Consider the following 18,299-nt stretch of genomic DNA (forward strand, 5'->3'; position numbering starts at 1 on the left):
TTAAAAAAGTAATTAAGTATGTGTCTCTCAAAATACTGGATGTGATAGGACTTGTTTTTTTTAACTACACGTTACTTGAGCTTTTATTTGCTTCTATCACTGAACTCTCCCTGCCTATATATGGGACAGGCCTTTTATTCCTTTCACGCAAAACTCTTGATCTGCAAAGAATTAGGCTATCAAATAAAATATCAATCTTGAATCATTAATTTGATCTAGCTCCGAGAGACAGCACATCCAGGAAAACCTCATGCACAGAGACAACATGCCGGGAAATCTGAAGAGGCTCGGTGGGCTGTAAGAGGTTTTATACATCCAAAGAACTTCTATAAAAACCAGACCACGTCTAGACCTACAGTTATTTGTCCAAATGTTTAGCCACTCACAGCCAGTAAAAGGGACTCAGCATTTAATTGGGGCTCGGCTTTTAATTGAAGTTTTACTAAAACTACCTTAAAGACAAATCAACCTGCACTAAACGATTTGTGTCCAATAAATATGAAATAATTGCATTTATTTTCTATACCTTCATTTATCCCAATATAGTATTCTAATCATACATGTTCTTTTTCACAATACTTAATTTATAACAATAATTAATTCTGATTATTGGCTCTAATGGGATTAAACCCTGAACCCTTAATGATTTAATATTTTCCCCCACAGACACTCAAGCTCACAGACGATCCCAAAGTTCAGTGTGAAAGATAATTGGCTGATAGAAATATGGTCGTTTCCTAATTTGGTTGGCCTTTGGCTCACTGTGTGCTGGACCGACTTTTGTAAATGAACTGCTGTTTCCTCATTAGAGTCTGGTCTGTTTTAACACCCAGTAAACTGTTGAGACTAATGACAGAGTGGGCTGTTATTTTTCATCTGCTAATGCTAAAGTACCTTACTTCTCCAGGGATTAATTATACTGTGTTGAACTGAATTGGAATTAATGAAACACTTTGTAATACTTTGGGACAGAAACTGCACATCAAATTGTCCTACTTTTACCACAGCAGATTTATTGTGTGTATGCTGTAGGCGGCTGTGTACATGTTTTACATCCTTTTTTTTCATTTTACAATATGTTCCTGCACACCAAAAGTGGGCCAGTCTGATAAGTTCTCATTTTCTGCCTGTTTGTCTTTAGCATCAGAAGGGTTTATGTGTAAGACTCCGGCCATAGCCGACATTGTTATTCTGGTGGATGGCTCCTGGAGTATCGGCCGCATCAACTTCAGGCTGGTCAGGACTTTCCTGGAAAACCTGGTCAAGGCCTTCACTGTGGAGTTTGACAAGACTCGAATTGGTGAGGAGTTTTTAATGTCTGGATTTCTATTCTATATTCATACCTTTTGGAGGATATATTCCTTTGAAATGCCTTATTTTGCCTCATCTAGACTCAAGGTTGTTGTTAGCAAATCCATCAGCCTATTTTTGGGGGTGGGTATGTATAAAGTGAGCCACAAAAATGTTTTTAATGGTGTAATGTTGCAGGCATGGACTGCAATAACGATGTGACTAGTCGCCTCAATATGACTTTTTTTTTTTGCAGGCCTGGCTCAGTACAGCGGAGACCCCAGAATCGAGTGGCATCTTAATGCTCACACCACCAAAGGGGCTGTGATCGATGCGGTGAAGAACCTGCCATATAAAGGAGGAAACACACTAACAGGTATGATACGCTGCCAACTGAACCCGTCAACCAATCAATGTAGATCAGTTTGACCATCATTCCTACCACTCACAGCAGATGAGCATTACGAGGAGCTCCAATGATATTGAGGCGTTGATATCATCCAACATTCATACAACTTTATATTGACTGTAAACAAACTGCCAGCAGCTCAACAAGACTTACCACTTTAGATTGTGTAGTCCGGTGTTGGTGTAAAGTTCAGTGGTACCAGGTCTGAACAAGAAGAACAGACAAACCAATCCAAGGGGTCAGGGATGGGAGCAGAAGTCCACATCAGGCAGGGGTCGAGCAGGCCACATGCAGGTAGTAACAAAAGTCTGGACCACTATGGCTCAAGAATGAGGAAAAGTGGGCCGGTATATTTACCACTGGGCTAATGAACGAAGTGGGAACAGGTGTGCAGATGGGCAGGGACGGTCATGTAATAGGGAATGGCGGGAACACGGGTTACTGCTGTGCCAGGAGGGAGTGGCAGGATCTGAAATGACATGGAAACAAAGCGGGCAAGAGAATGTGAGAACTAAGAGTTTACTGACATCGTGACAGTTGGTTAACTTAGAATAGTCTGTTAGGGGTAAAGTAAAACATCAGTAATGTCAATATTGGACCCAACAGTTGTTAACACAATCGTTATGCTGTCTCTCAATTTGTCTTCTTCCTTAGGTACAATTGTTTTTTTTGAGTCCCTAAGTGCATTCACACTGACAATTGTGGCAAAACGTATTGTTTAACCACTGAGTACCAATGTACTGTTGTCAGATGGAAGCCATCATCATGTTTAATGGGTGAATTTGGCAGAAATGCTCTGTCCAGTTGTGATTCAACATAAAAAAAAAGAAAAAGTTGGGGTAAGCATTTCCGGTAAGTGCACAACAGACAAGCTCGAATTGAGACAATAGCCTGTCAAAATTCACGCACTACACAAGTACACAGTGTACTACATGGGAGTATCCGAATTGAGACACGGCATTTGAAAAAAATTGTCGAGCTACTTTAAACGCATCATGTTCGTCTTTGAGCCAAGACATCGTAATCAGTCATTTCAGCTGTCCTCACTACACCTCAGAGGGAAACTGTAATCATACCGTCAGCCAGAACTCAACTTACTCTAACAACTATTCTTTAAAAAAGTACTTAAGTGATTCTAATTTTCTGCTGACAGTCATTTTTACCAGTAGATGTAATTTTGTCCAGCAAATGATGAATACAGCATGTCAAAACAAGGAGAGGGAAAATGGGGAAAAATAAATTATTTTCCAGGCTTCTACAGCACATTGTGATTAATTTCAAAGATTTAAAACACTGCATGTTACGAAATGGCTTACTTCTATTTTGCATTTAGCTTTTGTGATTATTCTGATATTAAAAACTACTGTTTTCATCTTAAAGTCACTTTATTCTTAAATATAGTTTTAGTTTCTGCACACGAGAGATGTATCACGTAGTTTCCCTTCTTGGGCTGCAAGCTTAAACCCTGCTGAATGCAACAAAGCCACAACACATAGTGCATTTAAAACATTTTAAGTAAGCAATCACCAAATAATCATGTCATTAATACATGTATTTTTTAGTAGAAAAATTTCTGAGTTTTCTCATGTTTCTTTGGTTAAATCTTTCTTTTACCTGCCAAATAGTTGAAGACATAGCCAGTTAATTGTAATATTATCTTTGTCACTCTGTATTCACTCTATCCTGTCTCTGTCTTTCCAGGTCTGGCCCTGACCTTCATCCTGGAGAACAGCTTCAAACCCGAGTCTGGATCCAGGCCCGGCGTTCCTAAGATAGGAATCCTCATCACTGACGGGAAGTCACAGGATGATGTGATACCACCTGCACAGAGCCTGAGGGAAGCTGGGATAGAACTCTTTGCTATTGGTACGCTCCACCACCAACACTAAGATAATCCAGAAGAATAACAGGAATAGTTATATTTAGTTTATGTTTATTGAAGACATCAACATGGGGATGGTGGTGCTTGAAAAATGTATTCAACAATTCCACTAGACTTTGTTGCTAAAAAGCCTAAAACTGGTCACGTCATTGCTGGATTGAATTGTATTTTGAAAAGAACGTCTTCCTTCGATTTTTCTTCGACCCACGGTCTTTACAGATTGATGCTTCAGATTCTTTGATTGCGGCTCTGTTGATCTTCATAGGCTAGACACAGCCATTACAGTGAAAGACGTAGTTTCTATTCCTTTGTAGTCACAGTGTAATTTCAACGTTTCCACAACAGTCTCTGCTTTTGTTATGTAACAGTAGCACTGCCTTCAATTTTGATAATAGGTTAATCATTCCACTGATTCATTCGAAAGAATACCAAACAGCGTCTCAGATTGCTGCTGTTTTTCTTCTGTTTAATATCATTGTACATTGAATATCTTTGGACTGTTGTGGGAAGAAACTTTTTCATTATTGAGAGCTTAATCAATAATGAAAACAATCATTATCATTGTTTGCAATCCTAAAAACATAAAGGTGAGTCATTGTTCACTGTGACGGATTTCAATATCCAGAAGTTGATTTTCATATTCTGCTGAAATGAACTGAAACAAATGAATGTCTGAAAGGAAGGAAATCCATCTTAAATCTTAGTGTCCCTTGGACACAGTCAGCAGGGAAGATATCCTTGTTTTGGAGTTATTAGACTAAGACTTGCAATACCACAGTTGTGTTTATTTAACAAATTTCAGCTTGTAAACCTTCATTATAGAGTAATTACTTAGCTTTTTAGGAGAGCACACATTCAAGGGAAGGCTACGTGAGAAGACCTGAACATGGATTCTAATTGTCAGCACTCAGGTCAACTTAATATGATGCATTCATTTGCATCACAAATTAATTTCCCCTTTTAAGTAAATTAAGACTGTATATATTCATCGAATTGTTGCATCATCAAAAACTTATTTCAAACACCTTTCATGTCGCCACTTTGTGTCAGTCGGCTTACTCCATCTCTCAGTGTACTTCTCTCCGTCTGTCTCTCTCTCTCCTCTCTGCAGGTGTGAAAAACGCTGATGAGAACGAACTTAAGGCCATCGCCTCACCTCCTGAGAAAACTCACGTCTACAATGTGGCAGACTTCGGCGTGATGAGCGACATCGTGGAAGGCCTCACCAAGACCATCTGCGACCGAGTGGAGCAGCTCGACAAGCAGCTCAAAGGTTTGAACAGCAGCTCGTTTCAGCTGAGAGCTATGACAGGCTGATACCACAAAGACACTACAGGCAGCTCGTACTGTGATTACACTGGTTATAATTATGACTACACGAGATCCCCGAGCAATAAAACCCAAGTCCCCATCTAATAATGTAGCAAACTCATCTAAGTTACAACGTGCCTCCACCTTTATGAAACCTATATATACACATGCTGTTTAAAATACCAGGTAAGCATTTACAGCTTGTCATTTTCAAGTTTGCACATACAATGCGATTGTTTCATCTCTCAGCGTTTGCCATCCAGTGTTTATGTAAATCCAACATGGAATGAATACAGAATGTGCTTTCTTTTTCTTTTACTGTGCTTTTTCTCCAGGCGGAGGAGAACCTGCTCCCCCGTCCACCTCCGTGGCTCCGCCCCGCGACCTGGTGACATCTGGGATCACGGCTCGCAGTTTCCGGGTGAGATGGACCCACGCACCAGGCCAGGTGGAGAAATACCGCGTGGTCTACTACCCAGCCAGCGGGGGACAGCCAGAAGAAAAGGTATCTGGATTTTTTAAATCATAAAGACATGCATGCAAATGAATCATATTTCCTCACATGTTGCATCATTGCTGCATTGCTGCGTCTGTTCTTTGGCTCCAGCTGTGAATCTCGTGCTTCTTGCCCATGGTTCTTAACAGTATTTGTGAAGCTTGTTTTACAGTTATTCTGCCACAATGAACAATACTTCGAGTTAATGTTTTTAATCCAAGCTTTTATTGGAGTTGTCCAACAGAATTTAAATTAATCCAATCAACTGGTTATTAAGTGGTTCATCTGTTTCACTGGCACCTTATCGATGACAAGAGGAGGTTTCCTTTTGTCAGCTTAATTGGTGGAACTTTGCTCCTGATTTCTCAGCAGTAGGCAAACAAGATACTGAGATACTGTTGTAATGGCAGCACTTTAATTAAGGCGGCTCAGTTAATCCTTTTAGGGTCAATTCCGCAAAGTTAAATTAATTCCTCAAAGTGATTTGCATCATAAATAACAATTCTGCAGAGTTGAGTAGTTGTGGTACCACCACAAGACATCAGGAAAGAATCTGAAATAAATATATGCAGTTTGTGGAGCTGTTGAATTGCTTTGTGGTCACACTGACAGTTCTTTCTATTATTTTGTCAACCCCATTTTTATCAATGAGGAAAGGCTAAATAATAGAAAAGCCTGTCTGTATAATACTTTATAATACAACAGCACCAAAAACTGCTTCCTCCAAAATTACCCTACAGTTGAATTAACACTTCATGGAGTTCTGTTGAGCAACCTAGCAAACTTGCAACTGAGTATATTTTGTGGGTGTTTCCCCCTGTGACATAACTGCGAAATATCTTCAACCTGTGCAGAAGTCTCCCTACCTGTGTAACATCACATACATGCAGTGCTGTAATTTCCTGAATTGATATTTTTAAAATTGTACAGTTATTTTTATCCAGTTCCTCTTTGATGTTTATTACAACTTGGAACTGGATCGACCCGGTTTTCCCCACAAGGAAAACAGAGGTTTCATCAAAGCTAATCTGATTTAGTTACACTCAGTTTAAATCTCCTTTTGGAGAAGAGCTGAATGCCTACAGCAACATGTGGTGTGTTTTCAACCGTGCAATATGCGGATGCCTAATAAACAGAAGCTTTTTGAATATTTTAATGCTTTTTGATATACAAAGTGCTGCTGTTTGTTATAAAGTGAGCACAAAATCAGAGCTAATTAAAGATATTTTTAAACAATAATGGTATCAAAGATTTAGCCCCCTGAGCACACAGCTGAAATGTCTCACAGTAATGAACATGGCAAACAAAGCTGGTTTGTATAAACCTGAGCTGACTGACATAACATTGTGAAAGGTTTCACTGTAGAAATACTAAATAAGACTGGAAGATGTTCATTTTTGAGTGTAAAGCAAGCATCCAGGCTAAGGCCCATTTTGCTCTGTCCTTAAGGTGGTCCAGGGAACAGAGAACAATGTGGAGCTGAACTACCTGAATTCGCTGACGGAGTACCAGGTGGCTGTTTTCGCCATCTACCGCAGCTCTGCCAGCGAGGCCCTGAGAGGAAGTGCTACCACCTGTAAGTTTACATGTTATATAAGGATACAATGAGGACATGGGGGAGTTGTTGGGGGGCATGCAGGTGGTGTTAGAAATACAGTGAGGTGTAGTTTTGGCTTTAAGAATCACTACTGCAAAAGCTCCTGTTTGCCCCTCAACTTCCTGCAGTCTCTTATGGAGGGATTCGCAAACTTTTCCTCGGCATTTTGGGAAATGTCGTCCCCCCGTAATGTCTCGTTCCTCCAAAAGGAGGTAAACAAATCATCCTGCTGAACTACCACCACCACTTCTTCACTCTATCACCCTGTAGAAAAGTTATCATTAGCTTTTTCTAATGACCTCACCCAGGACCTGTTCTTAATTTTTGATGAGCCCACGTTCCCTCAACCATCTGCTTACTCATTCATTTCCTAATTGTCTAAATTGTTGGGATCTTTGAAGCAGAGGCTCCTGGAGTTCTTTCACTAATGCAATTCTGATTTTCTGCATTGCAATCGGGTCTTTTTCTGATATGAGTCAGTCAGTATTTCTGATTAATGAAACATTTTAGGCTGCCAGACTGTTAGAGCTGCAAAAAATATCTAAACATGACATATCCAGGTATTAACAGGAGGATGTTAAATACACAAAACAAGTACACTAAACTATAAAGGTCCCAAAAATCTTTTTATAAACTTTCCCTTTATTTTGCTCTGAAGGAATTGAAGATACAGCACATAGTCTGGACGCTCAGTTCAAGAAAAGACACGCATGGCCTGTTACAAGCACAGCATATTTGATAGAAACACTGATCGAGCAGCAGATATGTGTCGTTCTACAACAGAAGACACTGAATGTGGGCCATAAAAAGCTACACAGGTGTTCCATTATGCATTCAAGGCCTGATCCTCCACCTCTGACAGGACTCCTGCGGTGAGCTCTAATTCTGGTTTTGTTGCCTGAGGCCACCGTCACGACGTCTGAAACGCTGAACCAGAGCCTGGCAGCATTCTCCGGCCCTGCGCTCGTTGATGAATGACGGGGGAATCCTCCCTGTCGGTAGAGGATGAATGCTAAGTTGCGAGTCGACCTTGTACCAAAGTTAATGGGGTTTGGCTGCTGATATTGAGCTGCCGCTGCTGGTTGAAGTGGACTATCTGGCTAAGGCAACAAATAAAACGTGCCGCTAAATACTGATTGTGTGATGTTGTGCTCTATCTGTGAGGATATAGAACAGATGAAGAAAATATGTAAGAGTAGAAAGTGAGGTTTTGATATTCTAATTTATGACAAAATGAATAGGAAATTAATCCTATTCATTTTTAATTAAATGAAAATGGAAAGTAAATGAGTATGTTAAATTAAAAATAATGTCAAAAGCAGACCTGCGCACTTCACTAGCAAATAAAATGTAGATGATCATTTGAACATTTGATTGCAGATGTTGCTGTTTTTTTTCTCTTGGGTATGAGATCAGAGAGTAACCTGATGACACTGGCTGAAATAGATTCGGCCAGACTTTGATGATTTAAACATATTAAAGCAGAAAATCTAAAATAAAGTCCAAGACAAGCTGTGTTTTGTTGTCGAATTCAATGTGACAACATCTGACAATAATATCTGTATGAACATGAAATTAACATTATTTTTGGGTGAAATAATGAGTTTTATTTTATTCAGCATATATTGTTGTGTTGTGTTTGAAAGAAGTCTTACATTTGTTCTTAGTTATTCAACAAAATACTGTGTTTGTGACCCGCAGTGGCCCTGCCCACGGTGAACGACCTGGAGCTGTTTGATATCACTCACAGCACCATGAGGGTCCGCTGGAAGACCGCCGCCGGGGCTTCTGGGTACATGATTCTGTATGCCCCGCTGACTGAGGGAGACCCTGCAGACGAGAAAGAGGTGAGTGTGTGTGTGTGTGTGGAGAGTAGTCTATGAAGGGAGGGAAGGATTTCAGGAGCTAGACAAAGTAATGGAAACAACATCACAGCTGTATATCTGCTGGATGATTCGGAGCAGGGCGAGTCTTTGCTGAGCATCGTTGATTTGGATCATGACTGCATCATTTCTGCACCATAGGATCCCATTCCTCCTGTGAATCAGACTCAGTTTTGAATCATACTGCATTGCAGAGGTGGTTTTAACACATCAACACATCGACCTCCAGTTTTTCCTTGAGAGAGCCTTTTAAAAACACATGTGAATCTGTCCAAACCCACTACCATCTAATTTATTCACATCCTGATTAAACAAAACGTCTGCATCAACGATGTAAGGTCAGCATACTGGCTGCCCCGTTCTATACAGGCTTACTTCAAGCTTCACACCTGATCCAAGTTAAATAATTGCAACAAACACACCCAAGTTTCACAGAACAAAAACCTATTTGAAAGAGCTTCTCAAAGTCAAAGGACAAGTTTATTAGTGACACAATGTCTGGTTACTGACCTTTGTGACGTGATTTAATTTTCTTAAGCACCTGTCTACCTAGTGTGCACATATTATTGTGTGAAATAAATATTTTAAATATCTTAGAGCATGTTGTAGATGTCCTTGTGGTTTTACTACTTGCACTTTCCTGTTGGATATGGAAGAAGAAATGACATGACTGTAAACGTCTCTGAGACTCATTTATAGTTTTTTATTGTCACTTTTGACTCTTTTTCAGTCAATAACTATTCGAGTGTCTGTCTTTTGTATATCGAGCACATTATCCTTTATACCCTTTATAAAGCTCAGGAAGTGGGGATGGTGGGAAAGTGAGGAAAATAACAGCGAGCCATGACATTCAATTGGCACTCAGTTGAAGTAGTTAGCCAAGAAATGTTTAAAAACACCATAAAATCAAATGATGGAGGAAACTAGCCACAGCTACAGCTTTTCAAGGCAACAGATGAGAAACTCTAAGCAACTTTTCCATCTTCCTGATGGTGCATGATCCAAAAAACAAAACCAAATGCACTACCCTCAGTGTAACATCACTTTGATTTGAAAACTGTTAAATGGCCAATCAGAGGGCACAACATAAAGCAAACCTGGAGTTGGAGATCAAAGGTAAGAATACAGAATATTGAAAATAGAAAAACACCTCTAGGCAGCCACATACTGAGACAAGCATCGACAGGTAAGAAACTATCAAAGATTAAAACACGCAGGTCCCTGACAGTTAAGGGAGACGAGGTAGAGGAGGAGAGGTGTGAAGGGCACAGCCAGCCGTCTGAATCCTTCCTTTTCCCAGTGGACCTCATTACGCCTGCCGTCACATCCCTCTGTGGGCAGAAAGCAATAAAAACAATTTAGGAAGGAATTCAGAATCAGGATGGATGCTCTCAGGTGGTGAGGATAAGCCTGGCTCCCAGGCGCTACTCTCAGTGCCCAGGTTTGGCTGGCTCGTACGGCTTCCACTCGTGGGCCATGTGGGAACTGGTCTGGACCGAAGCCAGAGTCAAATCCTGTCCAGTTTGACTGAGAATAGTGCTTTCATCCACACTGGTTGTGAGGAAAACTCTTTAGGCCCCGATCAGACAGAAAGCGCTTTGCAGGTTCGAAAACGCACTGCCTTTTTTTGGTGGAATTTGGAAAAGAGCAGTGCGCTGCGTTATTTTCATGTTGCAAGGCAACCACCGAATCAGCCGTCCTGTCAGTCTAATCAAAGATTATAGTGCCAGCGATCTGTAGGCCTAATCTTTGGTTTGCCGCGTGATAGTGATATTTGCAGAAACTTGATCACAACTCACAGGTCTGTGTCTTTTGTTGTTAAAAACATCTGCTGACATTGTTTATGGTGAGAGGTGAACAAACACGCAGGAAACGGAGATCCGTGTGGGTACATGAGACCCTCAGAAAGGGGAGACACCCTGCTGGTAGGACCACCATCTGGTCCAGGAGCTTCGTCTTAATGATGGACTGTCCAATGCTTATTTTAGGATGACTCGGGGACAGTTTGTCTGGACAATCCAAGCAACTGTAAACTTCCGTCACCACAACTGAGGGCCCGTCTCTCAATTCATTCGATTGGACAATTGAAAAAAACTTGAATGACGTCGGGCGCTTTTCTGCTCAGAGCTGAACTCTTTTCAACTCTGTGCGTTCAGAGCGCTCCTTAAAAAACGCAAGGAGCGGCAGGCGCCCAAAAACACGCCCAGAGTGCTTAAACGGCGTGCAGAACACTCAAAGCCAATAGAAAACAATTTAAAAAAGGCGCCTCTCACTGCAAATAAAGATTGGACCCAAGAGAGAGAGAACACACAAATTGAAATATGTGAACATCAGTAGGGAGATGTTACATTTACATTACATTTATTCATTGAGTTGACACTTTTATCCGAAACGACTTGCAATTGCTATATTGTTGTACGCCTCTGGAGAAACTAGGGGTTAAGTGCCTTGCCCAAGGACACATTGGTGGATTTGTCACATTGGGTAATGAACCTGGGTCTCGACCAAAGGGATGTGACCTATCCTCTGCTCTATCACCACCCCAGATTGTATGTTAGGGTTCTGACTAAAATGGTCTTTGAAGACACATTTCCCTAAAACTACTTTCCTGCCAACTTCTGATGTTGGCAGTAGATATTTTCAAATTCATTCTTAAAGTATGTACATGTTATTAAAGGAGCATATTTGCTTGATTGACTTGGTTTCTCAGTTTAAATAAAGATCTTTGGCTCCTGTAACTGACCGAGATGCAGGTGAGCAGTAGAAAGAAGAAAGTGGAACAAAAACTGGATGTCCAATAATTTCCTTCATTTAAATTCCGATAAAACAGAGATCCTCATCATTGGCCCCCAAGCATTTGACAAAACATATTATGCCGTTCACACATTGCCTTGGTTTATCAGATCAGGAATCTTGGTGTCTGGTTTGACAGTGATTTATGTTTTGAGCAGCACACCACAAAGCTGGTGCAATCATGTTTTTATTAGAAACATTTCTAAAATCTGACCATTTTACATGCTTTTATTTCTTCACATTTAGACTACTGTAACAGTCTCTTTACCTGCCTGAATCGAAAATCTATTGATCAGCTACAGTATGTTCAGAATTCAGCTGCCAGGCTATAAAACTAGAAATAAGAAACGTGATCATATCACTCCTGTTTTGGCCTCGTTACATTGGCTCCCAGTATGTTTTCAGCATTGATATTCTGGCGGGCTGCCACAAATAACTGAACGTATGGGAAACACTGGATGCTAATTAAAAAAGAGAAGAAGAAGAGAACTTATACAATTGGGAGACACCTGGAGTTTCATCATTTCTACCACCTGTTTTACCATAGCTGTATGTTGTAGTTTTGAGGAGCCTGTTATGTAATCTCAGCTTGATTCTCTGCTTGTCTGGACACGACTGTGGATTGATAGAGGGATGATAAAAGAGTAGAAGACAGATGGATCAGAGACATGGATAAGATAAGATGGTGGCGAGAGAGATAAGGATGTTTGCTTGAAACACTGCATCCTCTTTATGCTTAAGGCACATACCTTCTCATATATATATATGTGTGTGTGTGTGTGTGTGTGTGCGCAGGTGAAGGTGGCAGACTCTGTGAACGAGGTGGAGCTGGAGGGATTGACTCCGGCAACCGAGTACACGGTAACGGTGTACGCCATGTACGGAGAGGAGGCCAGTGACCCCATGACCAGCCAGCAGACCACATGTGAGTCTCACCCACGAAGCACTGACATGATTCGTCAAATATCTGATTCACCCACTGACAGAAAATTATTAACTCGATTGCTTAAAATGAACAACTCCACCCTCAAATGACCCTCAAATGTTCCCTCTAATTGCTAAATTAATTCCCTTAATTTAACCATGCAGCAGTAGGAAGTGAAGTTACAGATGGTTGTGGCTAATCGGGTCAGTTTGGGAGGAGTGGCAGCAGCAGCTGGTGTGTAATACATCGTAATAAACTGTGTGGTGAGCAGCTCGTCAACGAGAGATCTGTCCTCTAGTTTCTGCTTTTACTCAGATGGAGTCCACACACAGTGGTGTCGGCCCATTTGTCTTTGTCCTGTTGACGCCCATCACGAATGTATTGGAGACTTAGCTGATCGCAGACTGACATATATGTAGATATATTTCAAATTTTGGCTGTTAAACACAATCTTGTGTTATCTCAACATCCCTTAAATTTGTTTGAAGAGAGAACAGATCACCATAAAGATGTGATGTAGTGTTGACATCATCCAGATCATAAAAAACTCCGCTTCATGGTTCAGGAGCTGCTTGTGACTAAAAATTAAGTTCTTGCCAACAATTTTGATAATTTGAGTCTAAAAATGATTCATTATTCATCACAATTATTTTATTATGGGCTGCAGTGTTTTCAGTTCGGCTGGTTGTTGCCTCCTCAGGTAAATTATTGTTTCAGTAAAGTGAATTCATTGCTAAAATGCGCTGCTGAACAGGTTTCCCGTCACTTTTATGGACTGGGTGTGGTGGTTGAAAGTAATTGTAACGCAACGAGTAACGTGACTATTTACTTTTATTTCCCAGTAATAAGTAAAGTAATATTGTTACTTTTTAAATGAGTAATAATTAAAAAGTAACTCATTACAATTTCTGAGTAATTTTCCCAACACTGCTAGATATGCTGTATAAACTGATGTGCCGCGAAGACAGAGTGCTGCTTTCTGCCCCCTAGTTGTGCGCGCATCTTGGTGATGAGGTTGCACAGAAACCCATCTATAATCACCTTAAATATACAGTACAGTATTTGTATGTTTAGTTTGAATGTATTTTTCTTTGAGATTTCTTTTAAGGTGTTTTTTTGAGACCAAAACTAACACATGTTATAAAAACACAAAATCTCTTGGGATGTTCTGGCAAAACAAGCATCTGTACTTTTCATAAAATATTATTGGAAGTTGGGCAGTAGATGGAAATACACATATAATGTGTTTCTCACACAAAGACTAAATGTCCTCACTCTCACACTCATACAGCTGTACTTTTATACTTGTAAAGATCCTAGTTGGTAAAGTATAATACATTCCTTAAGCCTAAACCATTAACCATCGCACCTCCATATCCAACCCTGACCTTTACTTAAACCTAATCCTAACCCTCAACCTCAAACCAACCCTCAAACAGTTCTTTGAAAATGTCAGGACCAAACTAAGGCTACGTTCAGACTGCAGGCCTTAATGCTCAAATAAGATTTATTTCCCAGATCCGATTTTTCTGTTTGACAGTTCACATTATTGTTTAAATGTGGCCCATATCAGACTCCAGTGTGTAATGGTCACAGCCTGAAAGTGACCCACATGCACAGAAGAATAAAACAAACATCACAGGCAGCAGCAGGCTGTGGTACAGAAGTAAACAGAGCCACAGAGGTTAGCTCCGGTTAGCTCATATTTGCTAAGACTCACGTATTTTATTGCCCTCGCCCGGTTAACACCCGGGTCACATCTCTCCCGAATTATGACAAATGTTCACAACTTTCTGTCCACATATGCCCCGCAACTCTCTCTCTCTCGCTCTACTACCGCTTGTGACCTGGTGGATTTCACGTGTAACAAAGTGAATTTGTGAGCAGATGAAGGTAAGGTAAAGGAGAAAGACAGCCACATGTGTAATAATGACCTTCGTGGAGCTTTGTCGCTCATCGTGGCCCCGTCTGCTGGGGAAATAGCTGCTCTATTGGATTTGGACCACATATGAAAGGGGCCCAAATATGAACTGGAAAAGATCACATTCCATGTGACTCGGCCTGTTGACTTTGTCATAAAAAATCAGATCTGAGTCACGTATGAGCGCAAAAATCGAATTTGCGTTACTTTGGCCTGCAGTCTGAACGTAGCTTAAATGTCCTCCCTGCAGAGGTGTAAAAGTGGTCCTCAGAAAGATAGAAGAACATGAACACACACACGCTCACTCATGCAGTAAATGTGGATATCGTTGTGAAACCATCAATGAGCTTTACTAACTTTTGATGAAATTCAATTTCATTAAATTCCTGACAGATTTTATGACCCTCTGAACTCAGATCGCTGCCATTCTCATCATATTTCATTTACAACAGGACGTTTATATTTACTCACAGCTGTCTGAAGCTCTGTAGGAAGGAAACCACACATCTCCCAAAAGACTTGGATATTTATGTATGAAAAGCAAACATTGTTTTTAGAAATCTTACAGTGACGTTTAAGCAGTTTCTGAAGATCTGGGCTGTGATGGGACTCAATGAAAAAGCAGGAAATAGGAAACAGCTTTTTATTCCAAACACCACAAGAGCTAATTTCTCTGATTAACGTTCACTCTGCTTGAAGTTGTTCTAATCAGTCAAGTCAGCTGCTGCAGTTATGCTGACTTTTAATTTGCAGAGTGTTTTGCTTGCAGTTACGTGGCTTTTCCAGGACAGCTGCAGCATGTTCAAGCACGTTTTCTGCCCCGACAAAACTGGCAGCCAGCGATGCCAAAATCACTGCATGGCGCCGGCCTCCAGCTTCCCCTTGTGGTGCTATTTTTTGCACCTCACTTTCATTTTTAAGAGTTTTAAAGCCTTGACTAGTGCACCTCCCCTCTCTGCCTTCCCCAAATCACCACCATGCTCACTAATTAACATTTTATGAAGTCTCCTTTAAGGTCTGTGGCTTGCGGGTTTAAGTCAGGGCATGTTTATGTCTTTATGATGCGTGTAAGGCTTTGAATGCAGGTCAGATAAGGACGCTAGGGGCTGTTTGAGTGAGTCAGTGGTGGTTTTTGGGGCCGTTGAGGTCTCTCTCAAAGTACTTTATACGGTAAAATAACTCTCCTTCATCCATGTAAGCAGGGCTTCATGCCTCCATCCACGCGTTCAAACCTTGTTCGTGCACACATTCAGTCACTCATCCATTATGTAACAGCAAGTGCACGTTTCTGTTTGTGTGTATTTAATCATTCATTCATCAAGAAAAAATCCACACACTCCCTCTTAGAGTCTAATCTGTTTGTGTTTCTCTTGATTAGTTGCTATCATGCAATGTTTATGCCTGGAGTGAAGGTGGGGTGCATGATGTTTTTGTCATCTTACTTGAATTGGTCAGCACCGGGTCATTTATAGAAAACTAATTATCAGCCGGTGTTCACAATTTTCCCCTGTTTCTTGTTTTCTGCTATAACACATGATGCATCTGGGCACGCGGGAGATGGGTTTAATGGGCTTTTCCTTCAGCGTGTTTGTTCACGATCATTTAGACCCCCTCTCTCTGCTTACAGAAGCCACTCGTCCCTCATTTCTTCGAGTTATTTAATAGTTTTTTCTTTCATTGTTGAGACAAAATGAGCTTTAATGATCGCTGGAGTGAAAAGAGCCCATCGCAGCTGCAAAGAAAAGAGCCTTCAGCATGATGGACAATAAAGATAGAGGCTCTTTTTGCAAAATCAGACTTCATATTAGCTGTCGTGACTACAAGCAGTTAAAGATTTTTTCATGTTGTAGATTCATAGTTAAAAATGGATCATGAGAGCACATTATACGCTGTAGAAATATAGATTGTTAGATTCTTTGCTTTTTTAAATAAGCCTTATCAAATTACTTTAACTTCATTATTAAGTCTGACATGCTCATGATAGTTGATTTTTCTGTGGGAGTGTTTTTTCATTTAACGAAATGTGTAGATTTGTCGATTCTCAACAACCTGCATCAATCTCATCCACGTTATTTTTCTGCCTTTGGCTCAAGAAGATGACATCCTGATTTTTAAAACAGTCTATGAAGCTCTGATTGGCTTGTTTTTTTAAGGACCAAGCAGCAGCGAGTGAAGACAACCCCAGACCTACGTGACTCAGGGGAAAAAAAGATGCTAACAGTGCATTTATTTAAACTTCCATTAAAGAATAAGGTAATAAGAAATATAATCTTTATCAAACTGCACTACTAAACTAAAAAACTGCACATTCAAATGGCTTTTAAAACTTTTAGGGGATTTAGAGCACTGCAGCTGATCTGCAGCAGGATATAATACGGACACATACATTTGAAAACTTTGGAGACTTTCCTATCTCTAAACTTTTTAATTTCCCATCCTCCTCGCTCCTGTGCCGACCCTGACCCGACCTGTAGTAAAAGCAGAGGCAGTCTCTCCCTGCCTTCCTCCCTCCCTCTAGTTCTCTGCGCTGCTTTGTCTTTATTCTGACCCCTACTATAATTGAGGTGAAGAAATGGCGGGTACAATCAGGATTTAAAAAAAAAAAGAAAACAGATCAGTAATTCTACGCATAAAAGTTTCCAAGCCTCTGAGAATAAATCTGATTCCGTGGCTGAATTTTAAAAAAGTTAGGGCAAGGGGCTTTTTTAGCCCTTCCCAGAACCTCCAGGGGAGAGAGACATAGAGAACAAATGAAAGAGAGAGAGAGCGAGAAAGTTGAGGCAGAGCCTGAGGGAGGGTGACTGATGTGGTGTAGTTCTGTCCACTTTATAATTAAAACAGTGGAGTCCAATTAGACTGGTCCCAAACCCCATGAGTGAGTGTGTGTGTGCGTGAAATCACTTACCAAATCAAAATTCAGCCAACCTTTGACCCCCGATAACAGCACCCCTGTGGCAGACGGTGTTTCTGTTGCCTTTTGCTGAGGCTCGGCTGTGTTTCTGTGTTTACTTTCTTGTTTCTAAGGCCTAGTCCACACGTCCACGGGTATTTTTATATAAGTTTTTCCTTCTTTGTTTAAAAAAAAATCTCTGTCTACATGAAAACACAAAAACACACTATCAAGCGCTGTCAAGAGCCTGCCAAACCACCAGGAGGCGATATAACCCCTAGCCATAAAGCCACATTGGCCAATCAGAGCCTAATAAAATCGTAAACAAAGCAGGCAGTTGCGAACAATCTGACGTCAAATAGAGCAGATAACGACGCGCATTCTGACGTCGCAAGGCAAAAACTCCAGTTTTACTGTCTACACGACAACACTGCAACCAGCATTTCTTAAAATCTTCACCCTGGCAGGGGTTTTCAAGTGTTCAATGTTTCAGTGACCTGATACTGCGTTTCCGTGTGGACGAACGGCCAAACGGCATAGAAAAAGTGAAGGTTTTGAAAATACCCGTGTTCCTGTGGACTAATGAGGGTGAACACGCTAACAAATACCTGGACAATATAATTCAGTTCAATAAATTGGAGATTGAAGTACTAATTCGACTGAGGATCATTTCTGAGGCCGTACAGTTATTATAGTCAGAACGCTTAATTTTTACTTCATGTTTATATCATAACCAGAGGGAGGTATTTTGTACAAGCTTTGTCTATGTCCTTCCTGTGTTGTGAGCCAATCACTGAGCAGCACAAGCGTCCTGTGTTCAGTTTTCCATATCTTCAGAGCAGAATGCAGAAAAACAATATAAGCGCTGTACTACAACATAGATTGGAGATGGAAGTTTATTG

General features: G+C 40.7%; 1 protein-coding gene across 10 annotated transcripts in view; it reads left to right on the forward strand.

Moving 5' to 3' along the window:
* The window catches only part of LOC123976249 (collagen alpha-1(XIV) chain-like), a 270,666-nt gene that overhangs the window by 51,093 nt on the left and 201,274 nt on the right, over positions 1 to 18,299 (forward strand). For 9 of the 10 annotated variants that reach the window (XM_046058228.1, XM_046058229.1, XM_046058231.1 and 6 more), the window contains 7 exons: positions 1,547 to 1,666; positions 3,401 to 3,565; positions 4,693 to 4,854; positions 5,228 to 5,397; positions 6,838 to 6,964; positions 8,687 to 8,832; positions 12,457 to 12,586. In XM_046058228.1, the coding sequence (XP_045914184.1) occupies positions 1,547 to 1,666; positions 3,401 to 3,565; positions 4,693 to 4,854; positions 5,228 to 5,397; positions 6,838 to 6,964; positions 8,687 to 8,832; positions 12,457 to 12,586 (1,020 nt within the window). Of the gene's footprint in view, positions 1 to 1,144; positions 1,301 to 1,546; positions 1,667 to 3,400; positions 3,566 to 4,692; positions 4,855 to 5,227; positions 5,398 to 6,837; positions 6,965 to 8,686; positions 8,833 to 12,456; positions 12,587 to 18,299 lie in introns of those variants that run through there. The other variant, XM_046058237.1, reaches the window with a different exon arrangement.

This window comes from Micropterus dolomieu, linkage group LG09 (genome assembly GCF_021292245.1).
Source record: "Micropterus dolomieu isolate WLL.071019.BEF.003 ecotype Adirondacks linkage group LG09, ASM2129224v1, whole genome shotgun sequence".
Classification (NCBI taxonomy): domain Eukaryota; kingdom Metazoa; phylum Chordata; class Actinopteri; order Centrarchiformes; family Centrarchidae; genus Micropterus; species Micropterus dolomieu.